Source organism: Cheilinus undulatus, linkage group 2, assembly GCF_018320785.1.
Source record: "Cheilinus undulatus linkage group 2, ASM1832078v1, whole genome shotgun sequence".
In the NCBI taxonomy this organism is placed as follows: Eukaryota; Metazoa; Chordata; class Actinopteri; order Labriformes; family Labridae; genus Cheilinus; species Cheilinus undulatus.
In genome coordinates this window covers 10,403,271-10,417,625 of record NC_054866.1, presented here as the reverse complement: position 1 = coordinate 10,417,625, position 14,355 = coordinate 10,403,271, and the positions used below count along the sequence as shown (strand labels likewise).

At 38.7% G+C, this 14,355-nt stretch overlaps 1 protein-coding gene across 1 annotated transcript in view; it reads left to right on the top strand.

The window, feature by feature from the left end:
- Positions 1-14,355, top strand: part of dpf1 (D4, zinc and double PHD fingers family 1) — a 106,373-nt gene that overhangs the window by 39,366 nt on the left and 52,652 nt on the right. The window contains exons 3-6 of the mRNA XM_041810240.1: positions 403-563; positions 4,167-4,274; positions 5,034-5,161; positions 11,551-11,640. Coding sequence (XP_041666174.1) covers positions 403-563; positions 4,167-4,274; positions 5,034-5,161; positions 11,551-11,640 — 487 coding nt within the window. The remainder of the gene's footprint in view (positions 1-402; positions 564-4,166; positions 4,275-5,033; positions 5,162-11,550; positions 11,641-14,355) is intronic.

The following is a 14,355-nucleotide window of genomic DNA, read 5'->3' as shown; positions in this document are numbered from 1 at the left end:
TTTCATATCACATCTCATCATATCAGATATCAGGTATCATTTAATATTGTAAAGTACCGTTGTGTAAAAAAGGGCTTATATTGCATCATCAAACTATTGATTTACAACCCTTGTGGAGAGCTGCAAGTTGTGCAAAGTGCTGAATCCCCCCAGGATGCCACATATGCACGACCCTCACACTCATCTCCTTTATAGTGCATCCTGTTTGTTGAACCTGTGTGTACGATGCTGCTTAATTCTAGACTCCAGTCCCTTTAGGATGAGTCAAGTATATATAACTGAATCAAAAATGATTATGGCATTTTGTTCCCTTTAATGTTTACTGTCTCTTCTTACATTCACCTTTGACATGTTCATACCTGCTCCTAACCCTTTATTCTCACCTCCTCCTCCTCTTTTCAGTCTTGGTGAGGAGTTCTATAAGGAGGCCATCGAACACTGTCGCAGCTACAATGCCCGTCTGTGTGCTGAGCGCTCCATGCGTCTCCCCTTCCTGGACTCCCAGACTGGCGTTGCCCAGAGCAACTGTTACATCTGGATGGAGAAGAACCACCGTGGACCAGGTGTGTGTTTGTGTGCGATACCTGGGCAGAATAAGGCTGGTTGATGCTATAGAAGCACTCCAGAGTATTCTTCTTTGTTGGTGTGTGTTGTTTGCCAACTGTTGTGCTACACATAATATCCTCTCCAGTCATTTGTCCTGCGGCTTCCTCTCTCCTGCTGCTCTGCTCGTTTCTGTCTCTATTTCCTTCTTCTCTCTTCATTTCCGCCTCCTCTCTTCCAGGCCTTCCACCTTTCACACCTCCGTTTTTTCTACTTTCCCAAAGGGTGTTTCCTCATCACTTTCTCTGTCTCTGTAACATCAGTGTATTTTGGCAGTGAATCAGACACCCCTGTAGGCAACGATACGCCGCTGGCACCAACTATTCCAGGGAGAGTGTGAGAGTGTCTGTGTGAGTGAGCATGATAACAACTAGAGTTTGTGGACTTTGCCTGTTATCTGCCAGAACAATGCCTTTGTTTGGTTTTTCCTGGATTGAAGTTACATCTTGATTGACATGTTGTCATTTTATATAAGATTTAGGTGGTAAATGTATTTTTATTTTTTATTTTTTTATGTATTTGGCATATATCAAGGTATTTCTTACAATTATTCTGAGGTAAATGTTTGAAAACCATCAAAAATAGCTTGCAGCACATAAGAAAAACATTATTATAGTTGACTAAAACTGACTAAATAACTAAAACTGAAGGTTAAAATTTTAGCTAACTGAAACAAAAAAAACAGCTTTATGAGAAAAACAAAAACTGACTAAAATGAAATTCTTGGCTGACAAAACTAACTAAAATGAAATAAAATTGGAGACAAAATCTCCTTAGTTTTAGCAGCAGACTGTCTGACAAGAACACCCAGAAAGACTTCACACAATGGTAGATTTTAGGTCTTGAGTTGTATACAGACATAAAAATTGAAAAAATAAAATGAAAAGTAAAGAGCCCTTTTGAGTCCTGCCCTTGTCATGTGTCTCATTTTTGCTAAAAAACTTAAAGTAACACTAAAACTAGTAAAAACTAAACTAAAACAAAGTGTTTCTCAATATTAAAACTAAGCTAAACTAAGAAACCAACAGGAAAAACAGGTAAAAACTGAATAAAAATAGAAAATAATGAAAAATCCCAAACTACTGTGACATTGCATGGAGGTCAGTGATAATGTGGTCCAGTGTTAAACTGCAGTATCCATATTTTATTTTAACTGGAATACCCCCAGTTCTTATTACTGCAAAATTATATTCTATTCATTGTTGATGATGTAAAAGGTATCCTGTTTCAAAATTCAAACCACCTTTTTCTAAAATGGTATGACCCTTTATTTGGAGGCATGTTAGATATGTAAATTAAACTAATTATAGAAATAGATAGGCATGGAGATTGAAACTGGGTATGTAAAATCTTGGTTTTATATTTTTCAAAACCATGGAATAAATAATATTTAGCGTATCAATACTGTTATTGAGTTTCACTGGTTCTGTAACATTATTCTATCTTATCCCTGGTGTAAAAACATAGGCGGATATCAGTTCTTGCATAAGCTCAAAGTACATCAGCATTGTGTATCAAATTAAACCAAAATGCAATATCTTCAACTACCGGCCTGAAGAAAAAGACTCCCGCTGTGCCGGGATTATCATGCAGTCTTAACTCTGGCTTCAGCTTCTACATTACAATTTTTCCCTCATCTGCTCAGTGATCAGAGCTGAAGGTTTCCCAAACTTAATAGCAGGTTCTGTTAGTTAAAGATATTAATCCAGTGTTGAAATCCTTGTAGCAATTGGCAAAATAAAAGTAAATTAACAAATGATAAAAAATGATAAGGTGAAAGTAAATCATGTCCTGATGTGTTCAAATTAAGAATACGCAAGTTCTTTTTTTGATGAGAAACTTAAAGTCACATATTTTACCCCTTTAAGACAAGTTTATATTGGTCTAAGAGGCCCCAAAAACATGATTGTGAAGTTTGTTGCTGAAAAAGCACTCCAGTGTTTTATTTTTGTATGTCTAAAACCCCCTCAGTTTCAGCCCTGCTCAGAATGAGCTGTTTCTGTGGCTTTAAATGTTACTGAGCTGTCTGACTCCACCCCTATCAGGAAATGGATGTGGCTTAGTGCATGTAGCTCTCCTGATCCTCCAATCTGGAGAGGTGGGTTGAACTTTTATCCAAGCGTGGCAGGCCTACCGAACTCAGGGGTGGAGCTAACTCCCCACATGACATCATGATGGGAAACCTCGAGAACAGCTTGTTTTAGCACACATTTTCTGAAAGATGGAGAAAGACAGGGAGGGAGGGAATGGATTTTTCTGGTACTTGAGGGGATTGTGGACAGGCCAGGGGTACATGTTTTTGTTAGAAAAGCCTGAAAAAGGATTTTTGCATAATGTTTGACCTTTAAATAAGTTGTGAGGAAGTTATGCCCTCATAGCCCTAATAGAAGCTTTACTACCAAGCCTTGATCTTGGGTGACTCTCCAGGGCATTTAAAGACTACGTCAACACCAGTTACTCCAATATTGATCGTCTTTTTATCCATTTTTTAATCCATTTTTTGATTGTTTCTGCCACTAGCAGCTAACGTTGTTGGACATATAAGCTGTTTTGTATCCCGCTTTGTCACTGGGCTGTGGCAACCAATGGCAGGCGTTTCTGTTGTCGCATCAAATGCATAATGGAGAGAATGATAAACAGAGAGCCTGTGATGTAGCCCTCTGTGTCACTGCAGACAGGAACTGCTTTTACTAATGAGACAAATACAGCTAACATAAAAACAGACAAGGACTTTTTTGTAAATATGTGAATGTTTTGGAGGCTATTTGTCACAGAATGAATTGTTTTCACTTTTTTGTCCCAAAGAGATGGGAGTACAAGTTTTTGCACACAAAATTCCTAGTTGTTTTTATTTGCTTGCTGTGTTTAAAAAAACTTTGAGTTTTAATTTCTGTCTAGTTTTTTTTTGTCTTTATAGTCCAATAACTTTTGAAAAGGTCAAGTGACATTACTGCAGCACACACATTCTCATAGCCCAGGTTTTCCTTAAAAAGGATGTTTAAAACTTGACTTTGCACCACAGGTTTGATGTTGTACAAGCTTTTTAAGACAATAAGTCCAGGTGCGACGAAATGGTTACAAAATAGCTCAGGGCTACAAGGGTTCAGCTCTACTCACCTTTTACCACTTCTGTTTGAAATGGATTGTCATTTTGACCTCCCAGTAAGTGATGGAAAACAATTGCTAGTGTCAATAAGGACTTGGATCGATAAGGACTGTCCATACAGGTATTGTTATCAAGAAAAATTAATGGTCTCCATTCATAACTTCAAAGCCATTACCTAACCCGAAGGGTAAAAAACAGCAATAGTTCAAGAGGAACTTTGAGTCTTAAACAAACTTGTTTAGATACTTTCAGCATTCACAGGCCTGGACATTTCTGTGGGTGTTTCCGGTCTGCATTACCAAGCCAGATGCATATACTGTATATGGATGCCTTGTATCTATATTCATGTCTGTCAGAGATAAAGGAGTGATCCCAAAAGACTTTAAGCTCTGACTTTCATTCATATATAACTGTTTATGCTCGATGTTTATTCACTATTCCTTCATCTGAGTTTCAGGTCACGCTCCAGGTCAGCTCTACACGTACCCCGCTCGCTGCTGGCGCAAGAAGAGACGACTAAACATCCTGGAGGACCCACGGCTTGTACCGATCGAGTTCAAGATTGGTAATTAAAGAGCATTTTGAAATAACCTTTGACTGAATAAAAAAAAAGCTGTATCAGAGGGCTCAATGCTGTATATTGCCTGAAGTGGAGGCCTGTTTCAGACAGAAAAGACCCACTTCAGAAAGCAGGCTTTGTGCCAACGTTGAGTCTGTCTTTTTTCTACTGGAAGCCACCTAAATATAAATGAATATTAGGTACAGTAGACCTACCATTCTCAGCCTTGTGTGATTAAAAAGGGCCTTTGAAAGGAATCTATGTTGATATCTTCAATTTAAAGCTATGTTTAAGAAGAAAATCTAAGGCTTTGAGTCATAATCTTATGAGTTAAAGGCAGTGAATTTATGAAATTAAAGAGACCTTGCCATTTAAGGGATTAAAGATCAGGCAAAGCATACAATTATTTTTATGGGAAATTTGCAGATTTCTTTTATTAAGATGATTTATTCTGAATTAGATTTTTTTCAGTGAAATGATACTTTAAAGTCAAATCTGCAGCAGTATTTTCTTGTTATTTTTGTGCATCTTGCAGGTTACAACAAAATGGAAAAGAAAATCTTCACACTCTCCAAAAGCAATATACATGTAATATATTGGATAAATTGTCAATGATCCCCTCAGCTCTGTAGAAGCTGAAGTCATTGTGCGCTGCCATGAATGAGCCAAGTTTAGTTTCCTCGGGGCGCTGTCAGCTCAGCTGAGCATGTCAGCATGAATGTGAGATCTCTGCTGGTTTCTGATCGTAATTGTCTTGCTCGCCAGACTACGAGGCTTCTCTAAAGAAAGAAGGGGGCATCCCAGACGGTCCCGTGCTAGAGTCGCTGCTTGCCGGGGAAACCCTGGACAAGAAGGTAGAAACCAAGGAGGAGGAGCCAATGAGCGAGTGTCAGGTGAGACTGTTTCTTTCCTCCTCCATTTTCTCGCTCCCTTTACAGATATTTTTCTTGCTCTTGTTGTTTTCTTCCCATGTCAGGTTGTTTCTCTCTTTTAATCTGTCAGTCTTACCCTCAGAGTTTGTGTGTCTTTGTCTGTCTCCGCCTTTGTCTCTCTCAGTGTGTGTGTGTTTTGGCGGTGACACAGACTTCTGCAGCGCTGACATCTCCCTCCTGGCAGCGAGCGTGTGGATGCTCATGATTGTGTGCGATTGCACTAAAGTCAGATTTGATGTTTTATAGGGATTTTACTCATGTGTTTTACAGACCGACCTTATGAAAAGCCATTTGAAGGACATTTAAAGAAAGTTTATCCTCCACTTGTCAACCTTGATAGTAGGCAGCAGTGCTGCAGTCAAGACCACCTTAACCCAGACCAGTGAGGACAGAGTATTAAGACTATGATAGAGTAAAGGGGCTTGAGCAAAATCAGAACTAATCCAAAGCAAGGGCACAGTCAGTCAAGGTTTGGACTGAAATTCCTTTAAACATTTTATAAAGTTTGATATTATTTCAGCTTTCTCAGTAAGAGTTTTATTACAGAGCTCACTATGCATTGTTCTGCATTTGTTGAGTTAGGCTCCTGAATCACTTTCTTGAATGAATTACAGCCGTTTATATGGACATGAAAATGGAAATAAGTCCAGCACTGATGCATCTTAAACAACACATGATTATTGAACCATGGGTATCAAAAGTTTATGCACAAAACTCCTAAAAACTTTCCAGACTTTCCATGGTGAGCTACATATGTGAATGCAAATAGCTGCCGTTTTCACCCTGACTTTACTCAGCTGTAATTCCCATGTGAAGTTAAGTAAATCAGTGTGTAGCAGGTTAGGAGACGCCTAGCCCTCATGAACTTACAAGACCCTTAAAAACAAAACAAATAACAGCAGTAATAAAATAAGGAGCGAAAATGATGAGATACAATATATCATTTTATCCTAACCATTTTTCCTTGGAACCCCCCATACATGTACCTAAGAAAAGCAGAGCCCCTCCAAGGACCCAATAGAGAAGAGAAAGTGACACACTGAACAACATAGATTTTTAATTGTTTCACTAATAAAACCCTAAAAAGGTCTATACATGTTTTTCTTCTCAAAACAAATTTGTGTAAACTACTTAATAACTGCTTTTTCATGGTTTCAGTCAATATTTGCAAATCTAATTTCAGCAGCCTATGAGCAGACAAAGCCTCACGCCCCCCTAAGATCTTTGGTGTGGGGTACTAATGCACTATATGGACAATAGTGGAGGTGGCCTCCCTTTTTGCAGCAGCCACTCTTCTTGCAAGGTTTTCCACAAGATTTTAGAAAACGCATTAAACCATGTCCTTGATTTGTGTACAGGGGAACAGTCTTGTTGGAATAGTAAAGGATCTTCCCTGGACTGTTGCCACAAAGTTGGAAGCATAGCACTGTCCAAAATGTCTGGGTTTGCTCAGGCATCAAGACTGGCCTTCACTGAAGATAAGAGGCCTAGCCCAAACCCTGAAAACAAGCCCCATACCATTATCCCTGCTCCACTAAACTTCACAGTTGGCACAGTGCAGTCAGGCAGGCAATGTTCTCCTGGCATCCACCACAACCAGACTTACCCATCTGCCTGCCAAACAGAGAAGCGTTATTTGTCACTCTGCAGAACATGTTTCCACTGCTGCACAGTCCAGTGTTGGTGTGTTTTCCGCCACTCCATCTGATGCTTTGTATCCGACTTGAAGTGTGAGGCTTGCATGCAGCTGCTCAGCCCTGGAAACCCACTCCATGAAGCTCAGCACAGTTTTTGTGCTTACATTAATGCCAGTGGAATTTCAGAACTCTTCAGCTTTGGAATCAGAAGAGCGTTGGTGACTTTTACACACCATGCACCTTAGCAGTCATTGACCCCACTCTTCCACTTTGTGGCTGAGTTGCTGTTGCTCCTTAGTGCTTCCACTTTATAATAATATCACTTACAGTTGACTGTGGAATATCCAACAGGGATGAAATTTTACAAATTGTCTTGTTGCAAAGGTGTCCTCCATCACAGTACCACGCTTGAAGACTCTGAGCTCTTCAGAATGACCCTTTTTGAATCCCAGTGTTTGCAAATGGAGACTGCATGGCTAGGTGCTTGGTTTTATTCACCTGTGGCAATGAGTCTTGACAGGTGTGGCCAAATACTTTTGTCCATATAGTGTACAACACAGTACATGTCAAATATCAGTAAATCAAATGTTAAGAGTGTTGTTCCTTGGAGATAAAAATGTTATAGCTTATGAAGCAGCTGCTCTAGTTTTCATTATCAAACATAAATTGTCCTCATGCAATGTTGGAAGGCATTTAACACAAACTGAGCGAGCTGAAACACTGTGTGTATAAACAGATACTGAAATTTATCTTCATCAGACATAGAGAGCACATGCAGGCATATAGCAGAAAAGCTGATACCTTAAATTTTGATATGGACAAAATGGAAAAAATAAAAAGTGTATTTCCATTTAAATGTGTCAAAAATTGCACACATAAGCTCCTCTTTAGGAGGTGAAAGGAAACAACCTGCTCCACATTATTTTCCTTACCAGCAGTTTTTATTTGCCATTCATTTGTGCATGCTGTGAACACATCCGATAACATGTTGCAAAAGATTGAAAATAAATCTTTGCAAGTATAAATGCTGTAAATTCTGGGCACAAACTTCAAACCACCCAGTTGGAGTGTTTTAAGCTAGAGAAAGTTACTCTGAAGTTTGTAAGGACAGCTAATCAATCAGGGGTTGAGTGAGTAGCCCTCTCATTGGTCCTTTGAGAGTAACAGTGTTTAAGGGCTTTTAATCCAAAATTTCCCCCAACTCAACCTTGCCAGACACGACTTCAGCACTCAGTTTTATATTGTTCCTGACCATGGAGTCTCACCCTGGGCCTTTAAGGATCAGATGTTACATGCGCATGCATGTTCGTGCACAGGTGTTTGCACAGCACACCCATTTCCAGTAATTTCCTCTGTACCCTCTAGAATCAAAATTAAAGGCAAAATGCATCAGTTTAACCAGGTCCAGAAGTTGAAGCGCTTTAGACACTGTTTAAAGGTGCAGTGTGTGATATTTTAGCCTTGCAGCATTTAATGGGAAAAACTTGGTAAAACTGAAAAAATATTTTGAAGTATGCCCATCAAAATAAGGTGTTTAATCATCTGGATATATTAGTTAATTCTACTCTGATGAACTTAGAATATGCCTTTTATTCCTGCATGGTAAGAGTCCCCGTCATGCACTCCATCATCTCAGATTTTTTAGCTCTCATTTTCCACAGAAGGGACCAAACAACAGACACTATTTTTTTTAGATTCCACTGGTTTCATAACCTTGCAAAGGAGATGGATTCGTCCGTTTCTGAATTTCTTACTAGCAAATCCATCTTGCAAAGCTCCTGTCTAAACCGTTTGAGCCCAGTTAGAAAGTGACAGGACCAATCAGTGTTGAGGGGCAGTACTTTTGGGCACGGCAGAGTCGTGATGTAAGCAAGCAGCAACAAGAGGCCGGTGCAATGATGGCAAAGAGATTAGTGTGGATGCTGCTAAAGCGCCAGTTTCATCAGAACTTGATGACATGTCTTCATTAAAAGAACAAAGAACTGCAGTGAGTTGTTTTCTTTTCAAAAACAAGAAAAGTCGTGTACTGACATGTCTACAGTCTCCATGGTTCTCGTTATGCAGTTCTCTATGGAGTTTACTCCTCAGTAGCAGCACACCTCAGTTTAGGGCTACGACATCACGTGTTTTGTTGCTCTGATTGGCCCGTAAAGATGTAAAAGACAGAATGTTTGTCCAATCACCCTGCAAGTGTTTTATTTCAAAGGCTCAGCCCTTTCCCAAACACTGTCTATGGAAGGTTTACCAGATGGATGTGTGAAACAAATCCATCTGATGTGTCAGGTCACTGGTTCAGCTGCCAGTGTTCACAGCTGTCAGAACTTAGCCAAACCAAGCTGTCTGATGCTGTTTCCTGTAACTCAGCTCATCATGTTGCAGAGCGCTGGATTTTAGAACATTACAAGAAGATAAATGAGAGAATCTTTGCAATGGAAATAATAAATTGTCTCCTCTAGTCGCAGTGGTGTGAGCTAGTCAGCTTTTAAAATGTTGCACCGTGTCTGTCACAAGCAATTGTGAGTTTGAACCGGCTTTGTCGCAAATCTTAGGTCCAGACTGGGCTTTAGATGCTGCTAAATTTCTAATTTTTACACGCTGTACCTTTAACTTTTGGTTCCAGTAAGAACATCTGCTCTCAGACAGAAATTATTATGATGAAATTATATCATTGGAAACATGACTCCAAAAGAGAGGAAAGCATTTCTGAAAGATTGAAATTAAGAAGCACTTTTCACACAGCAACTGTCTTCTAACCTGGCGAGATTCCCTGTCTGTCATCAGGCAAATCCACATCTGGAATGGCTGTGTCCGGTCTGAACAGACCTGATAAATCAGCTTCATTTGATGAGAATTAGGTGTTTTCTACAAGTGGGGTTCATTTGTTCTAAAAACCAATAGTAGTGGCTGCTGCCAGTGTAGCCATTAGCTTGGATGTGTCTATAGTACAGCCATGGTTTTATCAGAACTGGGCCACATTTCTTTATTAACCATTTACCTGTTTTTCCCTAAATGCCCTCTGTTGTGCTGTTCTAATGATACTATCCACACTTTCATAGCCCTTACAGAACATTTTCTTGCGAGCCTGGAGCTTGGTTTACTTTCTGGGGTCTTTAAAGGTTAAATCCTCACCAGTTAATCTGATATTTAATGTCCTTTTATCCATTTATAATAAGATGTTTATGCACTTCTACCTTCTAGCCATGGCAAACTCCACTGTTCATAAACAATGGCAGCATTGTTGAGGTCAGCTTCACATGCCTACTACCCAATTTTGTCTTGTTGTTCTGATTGGCTCATTAATGATGTCACTGCCAGAAATGAATATAAATGAAATATATTCACAGCCACTCAATTTTATTTATTTATGTTTGCACAAAAAACAGAATTACGATCTATGTGTACAGCTTTCAGAAGGAAAGTACATATGTGAATTTTTGCAGGTGAGGTAAGGAAACCCGAGAAGGGCTTATGATTAAACCTCACCATTTTAAGTGATCATCATTACTAACCAGTAGTGATAAGGGTCAATATTAAAACAAACAATGGAAAACAAAAGCAAATAAGATAGTGAAGAAAGCGAAGTCCAAGCTATGTCCAAGCCATTATTTTCTGTAATGATAATTTAATGTGATTACTTAACTTAGTAAGTATGAAAAAGGAACAAGACCCAACACTCATTGGAAGATGAAATCCATTTATCCAACAAGAATGGTCAGCTTTTTTTAATATATATAACCTATGCCGTAGTTAGCTGCAGCAGTCATAGTGCATGAGTGAACCCATCCAACTTTTCACTCATTTGCATCCTGAAAAAACTTCATCTGGAATGAGATTTCTGAGGAAAAACTACCACATTATCTGAATTAACTTTAGCCACCATTCTCATCGGTTTTAAAAACTCACAGTCCAGCTTCACTGCCCAACAGCAGAGCAAAACACGTACCTTTATTGGTTGATAATGACCACATCCCCAGAGGCCTTTTAGCTGGCTCAAAGGATGTTTCAATCACTACATTTCATATTCTGATGGGTTATTTTGTAGCAATTCGTATTTATCCCAAGGACTCTTTCTATTAGCAGAGCCTCAACCACGAACAGCAGGCTGTGTTTTTGATCATGGCTGAAAGAAGCACAGGCAGTAATAAATAATGACATTTATAGTTATTATAAAAGCAAAATTATTTTTTTCTGCAGAAGTAAATTAAGCCCAGATATTTCCACATAAAATTCATTTTAGCTATGTGAATTCTGAAAGAAGCTTGTCAATAAAATTCATTCTTGGAAATGTAGCTGCTACTGTTTGTTTCCCTCATTTTAAGAAGCAGAGGATCTTCACCCATGTTTCCCTGAATCCTTCTATAAATAAACCTCTTGTGAGCTCCATAATTCATACTTTAGAGATAACAGACATTGAATAGTGTTTCAAAAAAAGTTCTTTATTAAGATATTTCTTGTCGAGTCATGGTGAGTCATTAGGCTATCTTTAGTGCTAATAGCTCTGCTCTTAAGGTGTTTTCTGCACCAAGATGAAGAAAACACTTCAGCAAGAGGATGTGCAGTTTTAGGAACTCCTGGCAAACAAGTTGAGGTAATTAGGGGAAACAGAAAGAAAAGGGATGTTAATTGAAATAGAAGAAGTAAAAGAAGGAAAACAGGAAACTGAATCACCTGTCTGATAATGGATGTCTCTTTCTCTGTGTTTTTCGTCCATAGAAACTGCTGGTTGGAGATTTCCCTCATGAGCTGGAGATGGACGAGATGGAGGAAGACATCCCAAAGCGCAAAAACCGTACCAAAGCACGGGTAAGACTCTTTTACAGACTTTCGACGAATTTAAAATCTTAAATGATTTTAAACTGTGGGAGACCACAGACTTCAGGACAATTTCAGATGAATGTTCATCTTTAAACCTCTGAATGCACACACTAAATGACTCAGCCAGACTGTCAGATCACTGGAGACCACACACCTGCTGACCTGCCAGCGATCTCAGGTGATCACATGACAACAGAAAAAAAAAAAACACGGATGTACAGTATGTCAATAGACTCTTGCTGTCCCTCCACAACAGGTTGTCCTGGCATGCATTACAGGTGCAGCAAAAATCATTAAACAAGAGAGAGACTCAGGATGAAATCTCGGCTGGAATGAAGCTACAGTTGTGTTTATGGTTGTGAGTGGTGAAACTATGTATGATCCAACACTATCTTGTCTGCTAGTCTCATGTGTTATTGTGGGTCAGAGGCACTACGACCTAGAATCATAAATATTAAACATGTTTGATATTAATGATTCGGGATTTTGGAGGCTACCATGTGATTTGGAGCAGTAAAACTATCAAATTGACACTACACACTTGAGGGTTATTCAGACAATTTATCGTTTGCGATGAGGCTCCAATCGGGATACGCCCCAGGATTGTCGGGGGAGAAAAATCTTGCTTCAAATAAGGCTTAAAATCCTGTAGTGTGTGGCTGGCCTAAGCAAGCCAATAAATAGATAGTTTTGGCTGCTGGTGAAGACTACAGGGAATCCCGGGAACTGAATGTCTGTTTTTACACATGAACAAAACTCCCTAAAATGTACAGGAAATTTTAAGGGTTATGTGCGTCTATAAACACAATTGGACAAAAATTTCAAACTGGCCTTTTCCCTGTCAGCCAGGGTCAAATTTTGGCATGGGTTGAGTGGATGAATCAATTAGGGCTGAATGATTTGAGAAAATAATCTAATTGCACTTTTTTCCCTGATAAATTTAATATGTGATTAAGGTACCTCATCTTATATATTTTTCAATAAATACAAGCAAGAAATCATGATTATACTGTAGACAATATTACATATAATTTACTAGGAAAAATATATTTAAAACAAATATCTAATTGCGATTATTTTGGCTCATATTGCAAATTTGATATCAATTTCTATATTGAAGGGAATAATCATTTTTATGTCAATCACATTTTAAACAGGCAAAACATAAACATTTAGTAAAGCAGGAATTTTTAATAAAAAAATGTGAATGTTTGCATTATGGACATAAAATCTCTGCTGCAAAAAAATATTAAAGAAATACTGCAACTTTTGTGATTTGTAAATTGCAGCAAGCCATATTGCGATTTAATCTAATGTGCGATTAATATCCCATTGCCCTAATTGCCCTAGAATGAATGCAGCAAGAAGTAATCATGAAAGTTCACCACAAGCAAGCAGGCAAGGTTATAATGTGTCAGTCATTTGTTCACACTCTTAATGAGGCTGAGTCACACTCTTTTCTACTCATTTGTCACAGTGAGTTCGTCCAGTCACACTTAGCACTTATAAGGCAAAAACTGTCAAACATTGTGTCCGACTCTTTTGCTTTGTCTGCTGTTTTGGATTCCCCCAGCATCTTTTTACATCATGTCTTGCCTCCCCCCATCCATCTGACTGAAACTCCAGGGACTCATGTGAACAAGCAGCTCATGAAAAATTCACCATGTCCTGAAATTTTCTAAAATTTCCATCAGTGCAAATAGTATGTGAGGACAGCTCAGTGTGGAGCCTGTTAGACAAAGAGCAGAGGGAGCGTTGATTTAGATGGTTTTCTCCTCATTGCAACAATGATTTACTCATCTACTGTGTAGGTTGTTTGCAGTCATGTGATCCCAATGATGCATGAATGTCACATGGAGGGCAGGAAGTAAAGAACACTGGTTCGGAATCGATGGGAATAGAGGAAAGTTTGGCTTGCATTTATTAGAAAATTACAGGTTCAGGTTCAGGTTACTTTCTTTGTACCCATAGGTAGCTTTGCCAGTCAGTGAGATTACAACATCCATTCTGAAACGCAGGTCACAGAAGCAACAAGAAACAAACAGGAAAAAAAAAAGTTATTTAAAACCTCCTAAGACATGACAACCCCACCCCCCTGAAAAGTGACACAACATGCCAGAAACAAAGGTAAAACATCAAAGTGCTCAAGGTTCCATCAATAAAGCAGAAAAGAAATACATAAATTAGATATGATCCCCACACTTAAAAAATATTTTTCCTGCAGGTTAACCCAGTGGTTCCGAAACTTTATATTTTGGGCTGCCCTTTGTCTGATAAAAATATTTTTGGGCCCCCACCCCTCAACATACATATCAGCATGTAAAACAGGTAAATGTACGAAAACACACACACTGGCATTCACAACCCTTGCACACAAATTACATTTTTTTAATTTACCACAACTCAAATCCTAAAAAGTTTGAGTTTTAAAATTCAACTCTATTTTAAATTAGAGGGAAATCACCTTAAGTTTCCTTTAAAATCAAGGAGAATAAAATAAAATGAGTTTGGGTAAATTCACAATGAAAATTATTTACTAAACCAGGATAAGAATATACAAATCTGATTATATCCTTTCCTGTCAGAAACTTAAACAATGGAACAAATGGACTTAGAAGACTCTTAGACAAACTCGCGACCCACTAAAACAGCTCCATGACCCACTTTTGGGTCCTGACCCACCAGTTGAGAACCATTCCTTTA